Source organism: Acanthopagrus latus, chromosome 7 (assembly GCF_904848185.1).
Source record: "Acanthopagrus latus isolate v.2019 chromosome 7, fAcaLat1.1, whole genome shotgun sequence".
Classification (NCBI taxonomy): domain Eukaryota; kingdom Metazoa; phylum Chordata; class Actinopteri; order Spariformes; family Sparidae; genus Acanthopagrus; species Acanthopagrus latus.
In genome coordinates this window covers 31,126,467-31,141,277 of record NC_051045.1, presented here as the reverse complement: position 1 = coordinate 31,141,277, position 14,811 = coordinate 31,126,467, and the positions used below count along the sequence as shown (strand labels likewise).

At 44.3% G+C, this 14,811-nt stretch overlaps 1 protein-coding gene and 1 long non-coding RNA gene across 2 annotated transcripts; both read right to left on the bottom strand.

The window, feature by feature from the left end:
• Positions 1 to 84: 84 nt before the first annotated feature.
• Positions 85 to 3,002, bottom strand: LOC119022998. The gene is made up of 3 exons (XR_005076141.1): positions 1,905 to 3,002; positions 930 to 1,070; positions 85 to 447 (listed from the first exon to the last, which is right to left on the bottom strand). It is a non-coding gene; the product is annotated as an uncharacterized LOC119022998 (long non-coding RNA).
• Positions 3,003 to 4,876: 1,874 nt separating this feature from the next.
• On the bottom strand, positions 4,877 to 14,799 carry LOC119022996. The gene is made up of 4 exons (XM_037104557.1): positions 14,223 to 14,799; positions 6,263 to 6,434; positions 6,025 to 6,142; positions 4,877 to 5,715 (listed from the first exon to the last, which is right to left on the bottom strand). The coding sequence occupies exons 1-4, from the start codon at positions 14,468 to 14,470 to the stop codon at positions 5,354 to 5,356; spliced, it is 900 nt and encodes a 299-aa protein (XP_036960452.1). The 5' UTR covers positions 14,471 to 14,799; the 3' UTR covers positions 4,877 to 5,353.
• Positions 14,800 to 14,811: the final 12 nt, after the last annotated feature.

Sequence of the window (14,811 nt, the reverse complement as noted above, 5' to 3'; positions counted from 1 at the left end):
TAGCACGAGTAAGGGCATCTTCATTTGTGCACTTTTTCATGCTCATATTTCTGACACAAAAATAACCATTAGGCCACACATGCACTGAATTGGAAGACAGGCTTTATTTTCTTCTCTGTCACAACAAATGATGATACATTATCTAAGAATAAATATCAATAATCGTCATGTCCTGTGTCAACAAAAAGCCTCCACATTGGCACTGTCTTCACATGGGACAAAATGAAACTTGACACAATATTAATGAAATTTGACCAATTAAACAATGAAACTTATTACACCGTTAACACAGTCAACTTAACACGTCAATTAGACTATTGCACAGTCTCCACATTTGGATCAGTGCGATGTGTCTGTCTCCAGCCCAGTCGTCTCTCTGTCTTCTCTCCCTGCATCGCTCGCTCATCTTTCCGTTTGTCACTCGCAGCACACCGCAGTGTTTATCGCCTGGAATGCACAGATTTGATTGGCTGAGTAACATGAAGGGGATGGCGTAACTCACATGCATTTGGTCATTGGATTTCCTGACCCGCTGAAACAGTACCCTGAAGTCTAGAAAATCGGTGCCAGTCAAAATAGAAGCGGATTTTGGGGACATTTGCAGACATGGCGAAACAGGACCCTCCTCTCTGGATCTTGAGATATCTAGAATACATATTAAGTAGTTACGGACACACATGCCTTGGGATTAAATACTCAGTTACTTCCATCCGAGATGAAGCGCTGTGGCTAATTTATGGTTGTATGTGTAGACCATTTGCACAACCGTCATTTTCACATGAAAAGCTTCTGTTCAATTTAAGTGAAGTTGAATCCGGACCTCAGGCTAAGTGTTGCCTCTAGTAGCACCTGTGTTTGCCATGCTTTATCATGTCTGAATAGCTGCTTGAAAACACGCTTCAGTGATAGCTAAGGAAGCACAGGCCTACCGCTCCGTCCTTCAGCTGCACAGTAAGTGGTGCTTGATGTGGATGTGGGGGCTTCGGTGGCATCTCCTCCTAGCAGCTCTGGCTCACTGCCTTCCTCTCCAGAGGCAGACGTATGTGTGTCACTCTCAGCAACTGATGAAACTGCATGGTAACAGAGATAGTTGGTCAAAATAAATAAAACAGCCATAAAATAAGACCACACACAAAAACTTATATTGTTACAAGCTGCATCAACATTCAAAATTGGGCTGCATCTGTCAAAAGCACCTTTTATTACGTTATGTGAGGCTACACTTTTCAATGTCTGAACTGGGCCTGCAATGTACTGCCTCTGTATGCTCTGAGCTGGTGGTGCTGGTAGACTGGGTCCTTGTGTTTGACTACACCGACTGGCCCGGCTAGCGGGAGGTTCGGAGGTTCTTTGGAAAAGGAGTCTGCAATATCTCCCTTCTCCTTCATTGCCATCTGTCCCTAAACAAAATAACACAGATTGCGCCAGGAACAATCTTAAACCATTTGTCCCCACGGTCGTGCTGTAACTTAGTTTAAAATCAACTACCAGCCCAGCTATTACGAAATTAAACTGGATCGTGTAGGCTAGTCAGCGCCAAGTAACTGGGCAATAATTTCCACCTTCACAACAGCAAACAAGCTACGTGGACACCGAGACAATCTCCGAGCTTTCATTACAGTGTACTTTGCGCTTTGGTAAGACATGGGAGCGGACCGAGCTCATTTAAGAAAAGCTAATTATGACGTGGCTTCCCCACACTATCCTAACCTGGTGCGATTAGCTTCAGGCTAACGTCACGTTTGCCACTAACGCTAGGTTATAGCCTTTCATAGCTTTAGCGGCTAACGGTTAGCCCACTCGCACTGTGGAACTACTGGGGACAAAATCTCTTCTCTAAATGTGCAGTAACACTGTCAATATTTGAAAACACGTAGTCATCAGGAAGCCACTTTAAAACCTACTTCAAGATGACGTATTCAAAGTCGGTCCACTCGACCCATGCGTGTTTTTAAAGCCTTCTGCCTCCCGCCTTTGCCTTTCCGTAATGCGGTGCTTTCAACGAGACGTGCAGTGACCTGTCAATCAACTGGGGCACCTGAGGTGTCCAATCAGGTTCCAAGTTCCGCTCGTGTAGCCCCGCCCCGGATGCTCATCACAGCGACATGGAGGCCAATAATGAGCAAAGTACAGCGATTTGAAAAGGGAAACCCGAGTGGTGAGCGAGGATCTGTTGTGGCTGTGTGTCAGGCACAGTCTTTGGCAAAAAAAGAGAAAAAAAATGAAGTCGGTACCATGAATGCAACGACTACGACGGTGGAGGCCTTTAAATAGTCCCGTAGAACCTTTAGCTTACCGCAGTTGATTCCACATTGGGCGCTTGTCGATCACAGTGTGTGAACCACCCAGCTCGCTGGGAGGGGGAACGCACCACGGCCGCCGTCACATTGTGTCTGTTAGTCGGCTTAGGGTGACACACCCCGCGGTCACCACACAGGTGAACCACCCAGCTCGCTGGGAGAGGGAACGCACCACGGCCGCCGTCACATTGTGTCTGTTAGTCGGCTTAGGGTGACACACCCCGCGGTCTCCACACAGGTGGTATGTGCAGGCTTGTGGCCTCAGCTGTGTTTTTTAATAGCTACCCAAAGCATCACTGTTGTTGTACATATAAATGTCACCACATTTTCTTAAACAATATTGTATTATGTCAAGACTTTTATCAACAAAAACTAAATTTTTTTTTTTTCACTACACACTACACTTTTTTCACTTTCACTATCATGTATCCATGATTTCAGCTGTAACACCTGTAATTACAGCCTGCAGGCAGGTACCTGATAACTGAGGCAGGTGGACATACCGTCCTTACAGTGTGTTGTTTAATCAGTGCCCTAGGCAATACATTAGCAGGCGCTAAGCTAACTCTGACGCTAGCATGAAAATGGCTATTTTTAAAACATTAAGAAGGCTCGACACAATATTAAACTTTGCTCGCAGAGTGAACAACAAACGTTAATATTCTCGTCTTTAGCTACAGGAACTCAACATAATGTCTGTATTTCATGCTAGAAGACACGCACCTCTGTCCTCCCTCCATTGTTGTTTGTGTTTGTGTTGTTGCGTGGTGTTACACATGAGTTGTGCTCATGCTGAAAACGTGTGGCACACGTGACATCACTCCCCAAGACAAGAAGAAAGCAGAAATATCTATTTTTAATAAGGAAAATGACAAAAATAATGATAAGTGACTTTAATGTGATTACTGGTGTGTAAATATTGACGTGTTAGATTACTCGTTAGTGAAAAAAGTGGTCAGATATACCGGCATCACAGCGCAGACAGAGTGTTTTTCTGAACATTGGAAAATCTTGAAAATTGGGCTGTTTAAAGATGCAATTTCAACATAGTTTGAGAAGGAAAGGAAGGCCAGTCGTTGGGTCCTCATGGTGATATTTTAATCACAAATAAAGCTAACTGATATTTATGTTAAGTGATGTTTACGTTAAAGATATTATAGCCCATAATAAGACCTGCGCTGTGTGCATAGGCAATTACAGCAGGTGGAACATTCCCTATTATAATTTCTTGGCTTCATTGTCTATCTGCCTACAGGAGGCTTTGAAGGGTATTAAGAGACAAACAATGTCATTTAACATCATCAATAAACAGCATTTAATGTAATAAACCCACAAATGTACATTTTCCACAAAGGTTAGCCGCCGCCGCCTACTACACACGTAACATGCTATTTCCTACACATGTAATAACTATTAGGTTTACAATGATTTATTTTTGGGGACGTGAAAAGCACCTTTATTGTAATAACTTCCCACAAATGTAATAATACAATGAATAATGATGGGGGTGGTTGCTGTTTGTTTGTTTGCCGTAGGTGAAAATCCAGCTGCTGACTCTCCGCTGTCACACAACGGATCCCCCCCCGACCAAAGTGTCCGTTGGACTTCAGAGGGGCCACAATTCAACAGAACGGCCTTAAGCGGTCATTTGGACTGCTAGATTTAAACTCTATAATCTCTCATATAAATACCCAGCTGAGTGATGAAGGCATTCATTGTTTCATGATATTTTTTTGAAAAACAAAAAACGAAATAAAACCACAATGAACATGTTAATAAGTTTAATTACACATTTATCAATATTCACATCATGGCACATAGTAAACCTTAATTACTGCATATTTATGCAAGACTTTAATGGAGATAAGTCAGAACAAGAAAATTAACAATTAAAAGTAACTTATTTGACTATGAAACATTTTATTTTAACACTTAATAATATATGATAAACGATTAATAATAATAATGGAAACAGCTTGAAACGAGCTGATCTAAAACAAACAAAGAGCCGCTGTGATCACTGGTCACAGTCTACAGATTTACCAGTTGCCACACACGGGCTTGTGGCATTTCAAGTGTCCGATGTTTGGTTCCGTTTGCAGTTCTTCCGGACAAGCACTGCCTCCGTGTGTGTGTCAGCAAAGATGGCCAGTGTCTTGTATAACATCCTCGACCTGGCTGGGATCAATGCCCGCATCTTATTCAAGAAGTGCTCAAAGTGACCGAAACGGCTCTTTGTTTGTTTGTTTGTTTGTTTGACATCAGCTCCTTTCCAGTTTTTTCGATTATTATTATTTATTTTATTATATATTAAGTGTTCAAATAAAATGTTTCATAATCAAATAAGTTACATTTAATTGTTGATTTTCTTGTTCTGAGTTTTCTGTATTAAAATCTTGTGTAAATATGCAATAATTACGGTTTACTATGATATCGATAAATGTATAAGTAAACTTAAAATGTACACTTTGGTGTTATTTCGTTTTTTTAAAAAAATATCATGACACAATGAATGCATTCATCACTCAGTTGGGTACAGTGTTGTATAAAGTACCCAAAAGCCATACTTGAGTAAAAGTAAAAGTACCTTACTGGAAAATTACTCAAGAAAAAGTGAAAGTTGCCTGCTAGAATATTACTTGAGTAAAAGTAAAAAAGTAGCTAGTATTTACTGTACTTAAGTATCAAAAGTAAAAAGTGCTGTTAATAAACTGCAATCAGAAATTTGAGTTGTAACATTTTCTTTATTCCTGTTTAATTTAGTTTTTAAGTTTTGTTTAATTTGCAAAGTGTCACAAGACACTTAAACACTCAGAATAAAGGAGCTTCAACGCCTCCTTACATAAACCCAACCATATACAAAAATACACAAACATATCCTTACAGACCCGCATGCATGCATGCCTACCAACGTTCATACCCACTTGCATTCAATATAAAATAATTCCTAATGAACTCTTGGTGCTCGAAGGTGATGCAAACAAACAAAAACTTGATTGGTTGAACTTTAACATGACTTCAGTGCGACAGCACTTGAACTGTCCATCCAGTCATTACTGAACCCTGAGAAACTTTTTGTTCAACCTCAAAAGAAGTTGGTTCTCAAAATGGCGAGAACTCAGTCTCACTCTTCTTGGGCTGAAGACCAGACCAGCAATGCTAAACAGCCTTTCACATGCTGCTGAGGCAGGTAAAGGTGTGTTTAGCTTCAGAGACAGCTTGCACAAGGATGGGAAGGACTTCAGTGATTCCATTCTATCTGATGAGAAGGCCAAATATCCCTCCAGTTCTTTGGAGCTGTCTGTGTGAGGTGACTGCAGTGAGGAAAAGAAGTCTTCCTCATCAGAAGAGCTTGGGTTGCCACCATCAGACTGCAGGGGAGGTGCTTCAAGGTGTTCTCTGATGTAGTCGACTCCTGAATTGTGGTGAGGATGAAAATATGAATGATAAATGATAAATGAAATATAAATAATTTCTAACATGTTATCATAGTTTTGTACAAAATAGTTTGGTTTCGGTTATGACAACTATGTTGCAGTGTGAATTCTATGTTTGACATATGTGAATCATTGTTCATGCCGAAATAAAACACAATCAATTTTATTTTAAGGAATATAAATCACGCATTATTAATGCAACTATAACTGATCATTGAATTGCCAGTATTACAAGTCATACACGCCATACACTGTTATTTTTGGATGTTATTTGGATGTTGCCTTACCCATTCCGATGGTGGCATCATCCTTCGTCCAGGAAGTTCTGAATTTTGGGAGAAGAATCGCGGCTGCAATTAACTCCGGGTCTTGTGTCGTGTGGCCAAAACGAGTCTTCAATCCCGCCTGTATCAGAAATCAGAAACAATTGCATTACCATGTAAGCTTTCTCCTACTAAGGAGCGCAATAAAACAAGCTCTTGTTTTTTGTGATATTCCTTTGGCTGTTTTGCCATCCAGTCTTACCTGTAGAGCATCCACCAGAGGCCTGCAGTATTTCACCGTCAACTTGACTCGGTCAAGTTTAGCAGTCAACAGGTTGCTTGTGGGTAGTAGCCACCCCATCTGGACATTTTCTTCTGCCTGCAAGATGTTGGTGGCCTGGGCAACTGGGCTCATGACAGCGTTATTGTTGCAGCTATGAAGACAGCGGACACCAGGGCTTGAGTCTTCAATGACGCTGACTTTATTCTTTACCAAAAACAATTACAGTCACCAAGCACATTAACTTGTCCAGGTCACCAAAGCGAGACCTCGCCACTGCTTCTCCGGTCTTTTTCGCGCCGAGCCGCGTAACCATGGCAACCCGAGCAAAAACACCTCTTCTTCGTCGGTTCTCTCCGACCCGTGCTCTCTGGTGCAACCTGGTGGCTAAAACAGAGAACTGCACGCAACCATGTACAGCATTCAACACATCAGATAAACATGTCACTTCACCTCTTCCCTGCAGAACATGAAATTAACAGTTGCAAACAAAGAAATTATGGGGTCCCCCTTTTAACCATAACAGTGAATCGTCACACTCTCCCCCACTTAAGAAATGTCGTCCCGACATTTTACCACACCAATTAGGCTTACACAACAATACACAGTTAATATGAGAATTTATGTGTCTATAGCATTACTACCATCACATTAGAGTTTCCCTGACTACTGTGCACCGCAGACAGGAGTGCTCCTGATTTTATCAGTTTATATGCCCAAATAATCATCTTCTCACTGCATATTCAAATAATCTATGAGTCCATATCTTATGTAATTTGTTTACAACAATTCTGTAACTCAGTCCACACAAAACACAAAGTTCAGTTAACAATCTATGTGTTATTCAACATCACATTAAGCACTAAGGTGTCTCAAAAGGGGTGATAAGTGTCTCTCAGAATTCACATTTTACATTTTTTTCTTACCAGGGCCGCCAATACCCACTGACAGCTACCTCTTTGGTGAAAACTGTTCTCTCTCTAAAACTTGGCTGGCCAAGTTTATCGTAAGTCAGAGTCTGGGGCTGCCTCCTCTGTCTCTGAGGATGCACTTCCTCCTGCCTGATCTCTTCCTCCATTTCCTCCCCTGAGCTCTCTGTGTCTGCTGGAATAGCATCCTCTCCTCCTCCCGCGTCCGTCACCAGGTGGACATGCTCCGCTTGTCCCCCTTCAGGGGCCTGCAGAGGCTCATTCATTTCTGGGACAGTTTCCACAACTTGAGGGTAAAACTCCTGAGCCGTGGGGTTCAGTGCAGGTGCATCTTCGTGTGCAGCTGAAGGCCAGGTGAGTGTCATTGTAGGGAAGTCATCATCAGATTCCTCCTCGTTGTTTGTTCGCTGTGTGTTGTTATTCACATGTGTTTGTTTATTTGTGTGGCTGCTTTTTTTCTTTTTTTTTTCTCTGGTGAGATTCTGATTTCCCTCTGCAGTGGCTGGAAGGAAGTCACATGGTAAGAGCATGTTCCTGTGAAGGATCCTCGTCCTGCCTCCACCTCTCTCTGGCTCCACCTCAAACACTGGGCTGTTGTCCCCTTTCTGACTCTTGATGACATAGATGTTGTCCTCCCAATAGGAACGGATTTTCCCTGGTCCTCCCCTCTCAACCACATTTCTCACCAAAACACGACTGCCTACTTGCAGAGTAGGACCATATACTCTCTTGTCATACTGTCTTTTACCTCTGTCTGCAGATTTGGAAGCATTTCTGGAAGCGATTTCATAAGCCTCAGCCATCCTCTCCCCCCATTTCTCTACATAGTTCTCATAGGAGCCCGAGCAGTCCTGACTTTCAAGTCCAAACAGCAGATCTACTGGCAGTCTGGGCGGCCTACCAAAAAGGAGAAAGAATGGAGAATAGCCAGTGGCCTCATTAGCTGTGCAGTTATAGGCATGTATGACTTTGGGAAGGTGATTTTTCCAGTCACTTTTCTGTTCTTCAGTGAGTGTTCTCAACATGGAGAGCAGAGTCCTGTTAAACCTCTCTGTCTGTCCGTTACCTTGGGGGTGGTAGGGACTAGTGTGTGATCCCTGGACACCTGAGAGTGTTTTCAGACGTTGCAGCAGTTTGTTCTCGAATTCCCTCCCCAAGTCGTGGTGCAGTCTTTCTGGGAAACCAAACTTGAGACAAAAATCATTAAACAGTTTCTCTGCCACAGTTTTAGCTGATTTGTTTGTAGTCGCATATGCTTGTGCGAAACGAGTATAATGGTCCATAACAACAAGTATATATTCATACCCCCCTCTGCACTCCTCCAAATGCAGGAAGTCAACTGAGACAAGCTGGAATGGGTGGGTGGTTTCAATACTCATCATAGGTGCAAGTGTACGTCTGTTAGGTTTTCTTTTCTTCAGGCACTCACACACATTTGTCACAAAATGCTCAATGTCTCTGTGCATTTTTGGCCAAAAGAAACGATCTCTTATCAGATTCAGTGTTCTTTCTGGTCCTGGGTGTCCCATATCCTTATGCAGCTCCTTCAAAACAAGAGGACGGTACACATCTGGGAGCACCAGTTGGCTTCTTGTTGGAGACTCGCGGTGCATAGTTCCATCTGCTCTGATTTTGAGTTTGCCCCACTCTCTGACCAAGGCCTTAAATTCTGGACATTCATGTTTTAGTTCCTGTGCCGTGGGTCTCTTATTTCTCACTTTGTGGTCGTATATTTTACTGATTACTGGATCTTGTTGCTGAGCTGTTTTTATCTCTTCTCGTTCGAATGGCTGCACCGTGTTGAGCAGGTTTTCCACTTCTAACTGTTCTGTCTGCAGAGTGTTAAAGGAGACTGAGTTTAGGAGTGGATTGCTTTCCTCCTGATGCACTAGGACGCCCTGCTTTGTCGTGTGGACTTCTTCCTGGCAAACTGATTGTGTGCAGTGATTCATGTAGTTTTCAAAATCAACTGGCATTCTCGACAGGCCGTCTGCATCTGCATTTGATTTTCCTGGTCTGTATTTTATTGTGAAATTGAAATCGGCCAATTCAGCGACCCATCTTTGTCCCACTGCATTTAGTTTTGCTGTTGTCAGTATGTATGTGAGCGGGTTGTTATCAGTGTATACCACAAAAGAGGGGGCATGAAAGAGATAGTCCCTGAAGCGCTCACAGATGGCCCACTTGAGGGCAAGGAATTCCAGCTTACCCGAGTGCAGGTGGTAATTTTTCTCAGGAGGCGTGAGCGTTCTGGACCCGTAAGCTATCACCTTCAGCATGCCTTGACTGCGCTGGTACAACACCGCTCCAAGCCCTGCCTGTGAAGCATCAGTGTGCAGGATAAATGGCTCATTTAGGTCTGGGTATCCTAGGATAGGGGGAGTAGAGAGTTGGTCAACAAGGTGGCTCAGAACCTGATGATGCGTGTCCGTCCAGGAAACTGGTGATGAGGAGGGCAATTGTCCCTGTTTGGCTGTTTTCTCTTTTCTCTTTTTGGACATCTTATGTTTTTGTGACAGAACTGGAACAGGGGATGGGGCTGACAACAATTCATATAGGGGTTTTGCAATGACAGAAAAATCTTTAATGTATGACCTGTAATATGAGAGGAAGCCTAAGATTTGTCTGACTTCTCCCACTGTAGTAGGGCATCTTTCTTTCAGGGCCTGTACCGGTGCCACCTCTGCCGGGTCCATGCTGTGCCCCTCCTTTGACACTATCCTGCCCAAAAACCTGACACTGGATTTAAACAGTTCACATTTTTTTGGTGTGAGTTTCACTCCATGTTGCTGGTATCGGTGCAGGACTGTTCTTACATGCTCTACATGGTCTTTGAAGGACTTACTGTGAACCAAATTATCATCAAGGTAAGGCAGGCAAATGTCATCACGCAGGCCCCACAAACACTCCTCCATGCTTCTTTGGAATTCAGCGGGTGCTGAGCTCAGGCCAAACGGGATTCTCACCCACTGATACAGACCCCATGGCGTGATGAAGGCGGTGAGGGGCTGGCTGTCCTCATCCACGAAGCCTTGGTGGTATGCCTTGCCTTGATCTAAAACCGAAAACCATGAGCTCCCACTGAGACTGTCCAGCATGTCTTGTATACGGGGAATGGGGTGTCTATCTGACACTGACTTGCGATTAAGCTCACGATAGTCTATACATAGTCTCAGATCACCTGATTTTTTCCTCACACACACGATGGGTGATGAGTAGGGGGATTTGGATTTTGTGATCCAGCCCTTGTTGATCAAGTCCTGCAGGTATTGCTTAACCTCCTGATGTAATGGTTTGGGCACACTGATGTAAGTCTTTTGAACTGGTGTCTGGTCTTTCAGGGTGATATGCATGCGGAGTGAGGGTATACAGCCTACATCATTTTCATCACGGGCAAAAGCTTTACATTCCTCCCTCAGCATTTCTCTTACCAGGGTCTGCTGCTCACTTGACAAGTGGTTCAGTGTCACTGGCGGATCCCAGGCCTCATCACAGTCAGTGGTGGGGGGGTTTATACCTGAGCAGTCTGTGTTCTTCTCAGCGGCTTCCTCAGGTGCTCCTGATGTCGGCTCATGTGCCACTGGTTCTACAGCTGCTGGGTACACGGCCTTCACACTCTCGATGTATCCCAGGCAAACACGGGGGCCTAGGGTGATACTGTGGGCCGAAGTGTTAATCACAGAGACAGGGACAATGGCAGAGTTGCCTCTTTTCACAGTAACCAGTGCTTCTCGGATGTGTAACCCTTCTGGTAAACTTGTGTTCATTTTGGGACTAAACAGCATGACAGTGTCTTTCTCAGTCTGTGTGTGTGTGCGACATCGCACTGGGGTGACTTCATTTGGGTGTAACACAACTTTGTCCTTGCCTGTTTTCACTATGGTTCCATCAGTGTTATCTTGGTGAGTATGCATTAGCTGTATGAAGGTTTCTGCAGCATTAGAGTCAATGTCAAAAGCACCACTCACAACTTCAGTGACATCACCACTTGCTGTCGAGCCCTGCTGTTGTCTCAGCTGTTCATTTATCACTTCCTCGATCACATTGAAACCAATAATCGGGTCTTCAGCTACATTTGGGTCACTAGAAACCAGTACTGGCACTAGCAGGCTAGCACTAAGAGTCTCTACCCCATTTAGTTGGAACTCTACTGGTATCCATCCCATGAATGGAATTTCTGTTTGATTTGCGGCAAGTCCACTCAGAGGTTCTGGCCCCAAAAGTTCATCTATACCCCTGATAATGGTGTTAGGCAGATGCTCAGCTCGCCACCTGTTGTTTATTACTGTTGCCTGAGCGCCCGTATCCCACAATGCTGTCACAGGTACCTTATCAAAAGTACATTTCACCATTTTCCGTCTGCCTATCAGTTTTATTAGCCCCTTACCCTGTTTTGCTGGGAGATAATCAACTTGGCCTGTATCTGGAAATTGGTTTCTGTGTGTCTCTACTTCTGCTATGTGTCCCTCTACTAGTTTTATTGCTCTACACAGGGGTTTGTGTTCCTGCCAGTGGCTCTTCTGGCATGCTCTGGAGCAATATGCTGTGGATGAACAACCTGCACAGGTGTGGAGTTTCATGTTGTAGGCCTGTAGGCAGTAGCTGCAGTGGTGGGACTCTGGAGGTGTTGGTTGGGTCACTGCTGGTCCCTCTGCAACAACCCTCTGGCGTTTCCCTGCAGCTGGCGCGGAGCCCTGCATCCTCTGGAGATGTGGCCTGGCTGACCACACTTGAAGCAGTGGCTACAGGTTGATTCCTCTCCTTTGTCCTGGCAGCTTTTGCATGATCCTTTGCGTGTGCCGTTGTTCCTCATCACATGGCTGGGGTTCGGTGGTTTGTTGGCACTCATGGAAGCAAGCACCATGCGTCTCATTTCAGCCACCTCTGTTTTCAGTTCTCTTACCAAAGTTTGCATTTCTGGTTCTGGTGGAGGTTGGACTGTCTCTGCCTTTTCTTTTGGGATCTCTGTGTTCTTCCTCTGATGTGAGCTCTGCGCAGGGGGGTTGGGAGAGTTGTCCCACTTGTTGCTGGTTGTCTGCAACTCATTCAGTCTAGGTGCTTTGGTACTGTTTCGCTTGAGCTTGTTGAGCCTCTCTGTCTCAAGGTTGGCCGCTTCATTTACTCTTTCAATCAGAGTTTCATCTGTCACATCCATGTCATCGAGGTATGGCTTAATCTGATATTTTATATTGTCACTGAGCAGCCCTGTGGCAACTGACCTCAAAAATTTTCTTTTGACAAGGTCTGCACTGTAGTGTTCCTCGGCTTCTCTTCCTTTGGATGCAAACAGCAGTCTGTCCTTTAATTCAATAGCTCTGAACAGGAAATCTTGTGCTGACTCTTTTTGCTCCTGAGAAATGTTAATCAGCTTTTGGTACAAGTCTGATGTGTCATCCTCTTTGTAATGTCCCTTTAGAATAGTCTTTAGCTGGGGCAGGGTCAATTCACTCTTTATTTCCAGCATGTCTCGCAGCTTCAAACCTGGGCTAATGGCCCTTATCACAGCCTCAATTATTTCAGACTCACCATGACCTTTGCGGAGCCCACTCTCGATCTGGTGCATAAGGTTTGTGAACGACAGCTTGTCTCGCTGCCCGCCTTCACCGATTTGGCCACAGATCCGAAACTCTCTGCGGATGGTCACTTCTGGCACCTTAGCTGGGAGTGAACTCTGGCCGGTGCTGATCTTGACATCCTCAGACATATTCAGTTTCTCTCCAAGCACTTTCAATTCGTCATCCAGCGTCTTTCGGGACTGCTGCAGCTCCAAATATTTTTCCTTCATCTTTACATTGAGGCGGCGTTCCTGCTCCTCTTCGCGGGCTTCCGCTTCGCCCTCCATGAAAGCTAACAGTTCTTGGATGGTTTGAATGGCTTCATCTGTGTCTGCCTCTCGTTCAATCTCATCCAGCTTGCTTTCAGCCATTTTAATCAATGCCCGTCGGCTTTTAAGAGCAACTGCCTCGTCTTCTTTATTTTCAATGCACTCTAGATATTTACAGACGTCCACAATCCGGTCCCAGCTTAATTGGCACAGAGCAGTTGTGGCACGGTCTAGGAGAATCTCCAGGTCCATCTCTTTTACTCACGGAGTTGACGTTTTGTCTCTTTTCCAGGTTCGTCTCAGGAGAAAAGTCCTCTTTTTCGCGGCCCGCGGGATATCCGTGATGGCGGCGCCCTCTGGTTTGGACTTGTCTCCCGGGTAGCTCGCCAATATATGTTGCAGCTATGAAGACAGCGGACACCAGGGCTTGAGTCTTCAATGACGCTGACTTTATTCTTTACCAAAAACAATTACAGTCACCAAGCACATTAACTTGTCCAGGTCACCAAAGCGAGACCTCGCCGCTGCTTCTCCGGTCTTTTTCGCGCCGAGCCGCGTAACCATGGCAACCCGAGCAAAAACACCTCTTCTTCGTCGGTTCTCTCCAACCCGTGCTCTCTGGTGCAACCTGGTGGCTAAAACAGAGAACTGCACGCAACCATGTACAGCATTCAACACATCAGATAAACATGTCACTTCACCTCTTCCCTGCAGAACATGAAATTAACAGTTGTAAACAAAGAAATTGTGGGGTCCCCCTTTTAACCATAACAGTGAATCGTCACATTATACTCTGCAAGAAATGCAAGTTCAGCTGGATTGAACCTGTAATAAAAAACAAAAACATCACCATTCAATAACACTTCATAATCTGATGCAGAAAAGAATAACAGGATGAGTAAATAACTAAAATGGTAAGTGGAAGTAGGAATACAACTGCGATATAGTTAATATTTGAGCTGGGTAAACAGAAAATTTCACATTTTCAATTTAAAATAGGCTTTATTATTGGACAAACTGATTAATCCAGGTGTGTCTGACCTCACAAAAATAGTCAGACACACCTGGATTATTCAGTTTGTCCAATAATGTATGACAGGAAATATAAAAACTGGCTTAAGTTCAGGAAGTAGTGGAGCTGTGCATAAAGCCTATTATGAAAACAATGATACTGTACATGATTACTTACATTGGAAGTTTGAACTCTGTGCAGATTACTCTGATGGCCCCCTCTCCCTTGTCTTTGATGATCCTTAGTAGTCTCTCCACTGCCAGAAAGAAGGAATTCCACCTGGTAACATTTGGGCTGAGCAGCTGGAGGGAGCACACATCTGAAACAGTTTCAGCTCCAAGTGTCGACCGGCAAGATTTGTTCCAGAGGGCACTGCACTTGCCAAATGTTGAACGGTGCATTTTCTTGTATGGCTCGTTGGACATTGCTTTTGCAGCATCAACTGTAGCGATGAGGTTGATTAGGTGACAAGCGCAGCGCTGGTGCTTTGGCCGCGCGAACTCCAAACCATCATCTTCGCTCAGAAGTCCTGACACATCCACAAACACCACTTCTTCACTCTCCTCTTCATCCTCTTCAGCCTCTCTTGGTTGAGATCGATCACCATCACTAACTGCTTCCACTGCACTGTTATCTTCACCAAAAACCTGGAAAGCTTTGACAAAATTAGAGCCGTTGTCTGTTGTTGTTCTGACGATCTTTCCTCTAATCCCAAACTCAGAATGGATATCATTGAGGGCATTTGCCAACAACTCGAAATTTTGCG

Coding starts and splice junctions, on each gene's coding strand:
- LOC119022996 (XM_037104557.1), bottom strand. CDS start 14,470: ATGTCCAACGAGCCATACAAGAAAATGCACCGTTCAACATTTGGCAAG. Junction 6,143..6,262: donor CTCTGGTGGATGCTCTACAG/GTAAGACTGGAT, acceptor TTTCTGATACAG/GCGGGATTGAAGACTCGTTT. Junction 5,716..6,024: donor TGATGCCACCATCGGAATGG/GTAAGGCAACAT, acceptor ACCACAATTCAG/GAGTCGACTACATCAGAGAA.